General features: G+C 59.3%; 1 protein-coding gene across 1 annotated transcript in view; it reads left to right on the top strand.

Annotated features, from left to right (window-relative positions):
• EMH_0037550 (uncharacterized protein) overlaps positions 1-354 on the top strand; it is a gene marked incomplete at both ends in the record, with an annotated part of 2,197 nt that overhangs the window by 1,086 nt on the left and 757 nt on the right. Inside the window, one exon of the mRNA XM_013495189.1 lies at positions 7-354. Coding sequence (XP_013350643.1) covers positions 7-354 — 348 coding nt within the window. The remainder of the gene's footprint in view (positions 1-6) is intronic.

The following is a 354-nucleotide window of genomic DNA, read 5'->3' as shown; positions in this document are numbered from 1 at the left end:
CAACAGCTGCAGCAGCAACAGCTACAGCAGCAGCAGCTGCAGCAGCATCAGCTGCAGCAGCAACAGCTGCAACGACAACAGGTACAGCAGCGACAGCTGCAGCCGCAGCAGCTGCAGCAACCGCAGCAGCAACAGCAGCAACTGCAGCAGCAGCAGCAGCAGCTGCCGCAGCAACAGCTGCATCAGCAGCAGCTGCAGCAGCAACAGCAGCAGCAGCAACAGATGCAACAACAGTATCTGCAACAGCGACTCCTGCAGCAGCAGCAGCAGCAGCAGCAGCAGCTGCACCAGCAGCAGCTGCAACAACTGCAGCAGCAACAGCTGCAGCAGCAACAAATACAGCAGCAGCAACTG

The sequence above is a fragment of the Eimeria mitis genome, genomic scaffold (assembly GCF_000499745.2).
Source record: "Eimeria mitis Houghton genomic scaffold, Emh_scaff1465, whole genome shotgun sequence".
Taxonomy (NCBI): domain Eukaryota; phylum Apicomplexa; class Conoidasida; order Eucoccidiorida; family Eimeriidae; genus Eimeria; species Eimeria mitis.
Note: the sequence above shows the minus strand (reverse complement) of the source record. Positions and strands in the feature narration are given on the sequence as shown.